Source organism: Argiope bruennichi, chromosome X1, assembly GCF_947563725.1.
Source record: "Argiope bruennichi chromosome X1, qqArgBrue1.1, whole genome shotgun sequence".
In the NCBI taxonomy this organism is placed as follows: Eukaryota; Metazoa; Arthropoda; class Arachnida; order Araneae; family Araneidae; genus Argiope; species Argiope bruennichi.
Window position 1 is genome coordinate 117,704,243 of NC_079162.1, and position 6,082 is coordinate 117,710,324.

At 32.9% G+C, this 6,082-nt stretch overlaps 1 protein-coding gene across 1 annotated transcript; it reads right to left on the reverse strand.

Annotated features, from left to right (window-relative positions):
- Positions 1-823: 823 nt before the first annotated feature.
- On the reverse strand, positions 824-2,493 carry LOC129959375 (uncharacterized). The gene is made up of 2 exons (XM_056072195.1): positions 1,027-2,493; positions 824-880 (listed from the first exon to the last, which is right to left on the reverse strand). The coding sequence occupies exons 1-2, from the start codon at positions 2,491-2,493 to the stop codon at positions 824-826; spliced, it is 1,524 nt and encodes a 507-aa protein (XP_055928170.1).
- Between the last annotated feature and the right edge of the window lie 3,589 nt (positions 2,494-6,082).

The following is a 6,082-nucleotide window of genomic DNA, read 5'->3' on the forward strand; positions in this document are numbered from 1 at the left end:
TCTTATCATCACCATAATAAATTTTAATTATCCTACCCATAGCCCATTTATAACAAGGAAAATTATCTTCGATTAATAACACTAAATCTCCTAATTTTGCATTATTTTTGTCAAACATCCATTTAGATCTCTGTTGTAACTGACTTAAATAATTACGATGCCAAAATTTCCACATACATTGTACAAGTCTAGTTACCTTTTGCCATCTCTTGAGATGACTCTCTTTTAAATTTGCAAATCAGAAACAATTTCTATATGGTCAGCTTTAAAACAAAAACATACAAAAATACAAATATAAATTTTTTGTAAAGCACCTTTACGCTGAGCCTTATTCTTAATATAAAACGGTCCACAGAAATCGGCACCAGCACAATTAAAAGCAAAATCTGGAGACACTCTTTCCTTGGGCAAATTGCCCATGATTTGAGTAGGCGGAATTGGTTGGGCTTTGAAACAAATGATACATTGATGAACAATTTTTCTGCAGCTATTACGTCCATTTAGAGGCCAAAATTTTTCTCTAACAAGATAGAGTAAAGAAGCACCAAAATGTAAATATTTATTTTAAAAATGTTCTATTATAATTAAAGTTAATCTATGGCCTTTAGGAAAAATTATTTGATGCTTTTTATTAAAACTAAAATTACTATTACCCAACCGTCCTCCGACTCTTAACAATCCTTTAGAATCCAAGAAAGGATTCAAAGTTTTTAATTTACTACCAGGAGGCACACAGTGGTGTTTTTGGAGACTACTGAACTCTTTAGAAAACTCTTGTATTTGGACATTTTTAATTAAAAATGTCTCTGCATAGTTGAATTCCTCAGCATTCAGTGGACATGTTGCCTTCTTCACTGCTCCTTTTAGGTTCTTGACAAACCTGAAAACATAACTCAAAACACGAACAATTTTACTATAATTATTACTTATATCTAATATAAACTGTAAAAAACTAGGATTATTACAAATGGAAAGATTGATCATAAGATCATTATTCAGTTCAGAGTTCTTCGCAGTTCTTTTCACCTCAAGAAGATATTCATCATCTGAGACACCAGGATCGTCATTGAAGTTTGGCCAGCTACTAGATGAAAAAAAAGACGGTCCATTCCACCAAATGTCCAACTGTTGGATTGTTGAAGGAAATACTCCTCGTGATATCAAGTCCGCAGGATTCTCAGCAGTATTTACATAATGCCATTGGAAGTTCTCAGTATACTCTTGAATCCCAGTGACTCGATTAGCAACAAAAGTTTTCAACGATGTAGGTGGAGTTTTGATCCAAGCAAGCACCACAGTGGAGTCTGAGTACAAATGTACACCATGAATGTCTAGTTGCAAGGATGACAGAACCTTAACGGTAAGCTTGGAAAGCAGATCCGCTGCACACAGCTCCAAACGTGGGATACTAATTTCTTTGATGGGAGCCACTCGAGATTTGCTGCATAAGAGTGACACCTTTATCTCACCAGACCTTGACCAAGACCTGGTGTAGACAGCAAAACCGTATGCATTTTTCGAAGCATCTCCGATGCCTATCAGGTCTACTTTCAGAACTTTAGAACATAACACATGACGATCTATGTTTACATTTTTCAATTGACTCAGTTCAGAACTAAATTTTTCCCACTCTCTATTTAAGTGTAAGGGAACTTCATCGTCCCAATAAATTCTCAAAATCCACAACTTCTGCAAGAACATCTTCGCTGTGATTATCAAAGGTCCTAAAAGACCTAAAGGATCAAACAATCTGGATATGTCCGATAGCATTGTTCTTTTTGTTGCAGGTCTCACAATTTTTTGAACACTAAAACTAAATGTATCCTTTTCAGGACTGAATTGTAATCCCAAAGTTTTTAAAGTTGCTGAGTTAGGATTATCGAAATTGTATTCTCGGTCCGACGTTGGAACATTTTGTAACAAAACAGGATTATTTGAGCTCCATTTGTGAAGCTCCATACCAGCTGATTTTAACAATTGTATTAACTGGTTTTGTAGTTCAATGGCAGAAGATAAATCCTCGGTACCACTGAGTATATCATCGACGTAAAAGTCTTTGCCAGCAGCAGCGGCTAAAGGATAATTGTCCTGCTCATCACAGCATATTTGTTTTAGTACTCGGGTCGCCAAGTAAGGAGCGCATTTGGTTCCGTAGGTAACAGTGAGCAACTTAAATACACGTAATTTCTCTTCCTCTAAATCCTTCCATAAAATACATTGTAAATCACACTGATCTGGATGTATCCAAATTTGACGATACATCTTTTTTATATCAGCGGTGAAAACTATAGAATGTTTTCGAAACCTCAACAAAATAGCAAACAAATCATCTTGGACAACAGATCCTGAATACAAATTATCATTAAGCGATTGTCCAGATGACGTTGCCTCTGAGGAGTTAAAAACAACGCGTAATTTTGTAGTACTACTTTCTGGCCTAAAAACGCCATGATGAGGCATAATGTACCTTGGAGTTTCGCAAGTTGTCTGCATATGCCCCAAATTCTCATACTCAGTTAAAAATTCGCTGTATAGTTGCCTATACTCTGGTTCTCTTTTCAAACTTTGCCAAAGTGATTTAAATCTTTTAGTAGCAATGTGTTTTGATTCGCCTAAACATGGGGGGGGGTCTATTTTAAACAGCATTTTAACAACATAGCTTCCATCGTCATTTCTGAAATGTGTTTTCATGAAATGATCTTCACATATTAAACTCTCATCATTTTGTAATTTATCCCCCTCTACATCTTCAATTTCCCAAAATTTCCTTAAATTTGCATCCAAATCTTCTATTACTAACCCACAATGAACAGTAGTTTCGTTTTCTATTGGAACACTTCCGGTAGCAACAAACCCAAACACAGTATTTTGAAAAAAGATGTCTGTTCCCGAAAACCTAATTTGACCCGATCTTTAAAGTTCATAGAATATTTGGGCACCTAATAAAATATCCACCTCTCCAGGTTCATTGAAACTCACATCCGCTAAATTGAAACCATCTAATTCTAGCGTATCAATGTCAAATTGTTTGGAGGGGATACAATCTGTTATATGCGGCACTACCAATTGCTCAATTCCCTTTTCAAAGCTTCTGCTTACGTTCGAAAATTTCGTTTTTACGATCGAATTAATAACAGATGATGATTGATTTAGTCCAGAAACCAAAATGTTTCGTCTTTCTTTTTTCAAATTCAGTTTATCGGCTAAACGTTTTAAAATGAAATGACTCATACTACCAACATCCAGTCACGCACGTGCACCCATAAACATTCCTACATTATTTTGAATCATCACATTTGCAGTACTTAATAAAACCAATTTGTTTACATTTAAGTTGGTAGCAGTGAATGAATGCGTACTGTTCGCAGGTGACTCATTCGTCAGTTGTGAAGAATTATGACTAGGATTCTCAGTTCTCGGAACGAATACATTTGACCTTGGATTTAATCCCGCGTTAGCATTTTGCGAACGAGTTTCAGTTTCGCTTTGAGTATTTCCCAAGTGCAAAAGAGTGTTGTGTCGTTTTTTGCAAGTGGAGCAATTGGATTTTGAATAACAGTTAGCAATTTTATGGTGATTTAAACAATTAAAACATAATTGCTTATTTTTAACGACCTCTATTCTCTCATTAACAAGCATATTTTTGAAAACAGGACATACATTCAGGGAATGATTTTCATTAGATTTACAAATTATACATTTCAGAGTTTTAACTTCCGCTACGAATGCTTTTAGTGGACTGTATTCTTTACGATATTTTTGAGAATGGTTTACAACTTGCGGTCATGAAAACACATTACTATCGTTTTTGAATTTTGACGATACATAAATATCGCAATGCCTGGCCAAATCAGGTGGCACATACCAAGATTCTAATTGTTTCACGCCAATATGAATTTGTAGTTCACGATCTAATGAATCAAATATTTTTTCGGAAACCATGAGTTCACAAACTCCCTTAAAATCATTTACCTTTCTTAATTGACAATAATAATCAAAGGCTGCACTAAGTCGCGATGCAAACTGGATATAGCTTTCGTTTGGGCGTTTTTTCGCTTTACGGAAATTATTTCAAACTTCTTGTGGGGTAGATTGAAATTCTTTTAACACTAATTCCTTTAATTTGTCATACATACACAATTCATCTTCATTTAAATATATCATTAAATTGGTAACTTTTTCACCTAAGATATTTAATAGGATCTCTGATTTGAATTGTTCTGGGACATTTTTGATTTTGAAAGCTCTTTCAAGCGATTGGAAAAATAAATTATACGACTCTGCTCGTGTAGGAACTGGAATAGTTAAAGTTTTGACACTTTTTATCAAACTTTCTAAACTAAAATTTGAATCAGAATCGCTATTTGTCACATTAACCTTTTGTGTTACATCTTTTTGTAAATTAGCAAGCTCAAGTTGTTTTTCTAATTGCGCGAGTTTAAGTTTTTCCAATTCTACTTTCTGTGCTTCATTTTTCTCGTATTTTTCTAATTGCGCGAGTTTAAGTTTTTCCTATTCTACTTTCTGTGCTTCATTTTTCTCGTAATCTTTTTTTCTTTTCAATTATTGACTCAACCACAGTTTTTACGAATTCATAATTATCTTTATAGATCTCGCTCTTTTCAATTAAATTTTTAATAGTAACTACTTTGGCACCCGAAGGAATATCAATTTCTAGTTCCTCGGCAACTTCAATTAATTCACTCTTCTTAAGTTTTGAAAGCATTTTGAAAAGAGAACTCTGAATATATGCAACTCATAAAAACGAAACTAATACACAAATTTGGAAAACAAAAGTATACTCACAGTTACCCTGAAACCAAAACAGACATAATAATCCAATTATAGGAATTTACACTTTATATCCATTGAAGATCACTCTAAGGATTCAGAAATTACTGAGAACAATATCAAATAAACACACGCGGCAAAACAGAAACACTTGCCGACTTCTCAAAACTCTCGATGGTTCAATACTGCGTAGTCGACGGACCACTTAATGTAATTCTCTACAAATAATTACTCATTTCTTTCTGGTGAACACCATTTTATTTTCGGACACATTTTTGTGCCTCTTTAGGTAGACTGTTACAGATTAGGACACCTCTTACAGTTGGATGCCACGTCTCAGTTCACAGAATCGTTCTTACACACACTACGTTCAGAAACAAAAAAAGAGTTAACAGGAACTTTGTACTCGACAGATACGCCATCTATCGGCGTGAAGCTGTAACAGATATTTTGTGCTATAAAACAGTTTTTAAACTGACGAACATTTTCTATACAGAGTAAAGAATCTTTTTGGAAGTATTTTTTCTGCATGTAATAAAATTCCAAAATCATTCATAAATTGGAATTTCTAAATATACAAAATATCTTGACTAAAATTTGTAAAAAATACTTTTAAAAAATACATACACATAAGAACAATTTTTTTAAATCACATATTTTTATAAGTAAATCATTTTTGGAAACATTTATTACAAACAAGTATACTATCTTTAAATTAATAAACTTTGCATGACAAAAATAAAATATTATTTGATTCAGAGTTTTAACGAAAACTACCAATAGTATGTAAAGATAAAATGAGCATTACCTGGATTTTTAAACCAAATATCTCTCAATTCTTGAATACTTGCAGGTTGCTGTAAGTCGAAATCACAGTTCAAAAAACCCAAATATAAGGCTAATTCAATGTCTTCACCATTAGTGAGCAAGTATTTCACTTGAATACTCAAGTTACGCTTTAGAAACTCAGCAACCACAGATCCTGAAATGATTCAAACAATTCTTTCAATAATTTTATATAAATTATCAGATCGAAAAATATTGAATGAGAGACAATGTTGTTTCTCCATCATTTTTCTTTTTAAAATTAATATTCTGTTTATGGATGGTGTTATTAGGAGAAGATGGACAAAAGATCAAAAGATACTAATATTTTATGTACATATTTTGGGTAAGATATAAATTTATATATAATTGATTATAAAGCTGACTGAATTTCATAATTCAATATATATATATATATATATATATATATATATATATATATATATATATATATATATATATATAT

Excerpts from the sequence above, each read along its gene's own strand:
- LOC129959375 (XM_056072195.1), bottom strand. The coding sequence starts at position 2,493 with ATGCAGACAACTTGCGAAACTCCAAGGTACATTATGCCTCATCATGGC. Across the intron at positions 881-1,026 it reads ATGATGAATATCTTCTTGAG|GTTTGTCAAGAACCTAAAAG; the intron begins GTGAAAAGAACT and ends TTATGTTTTCAG.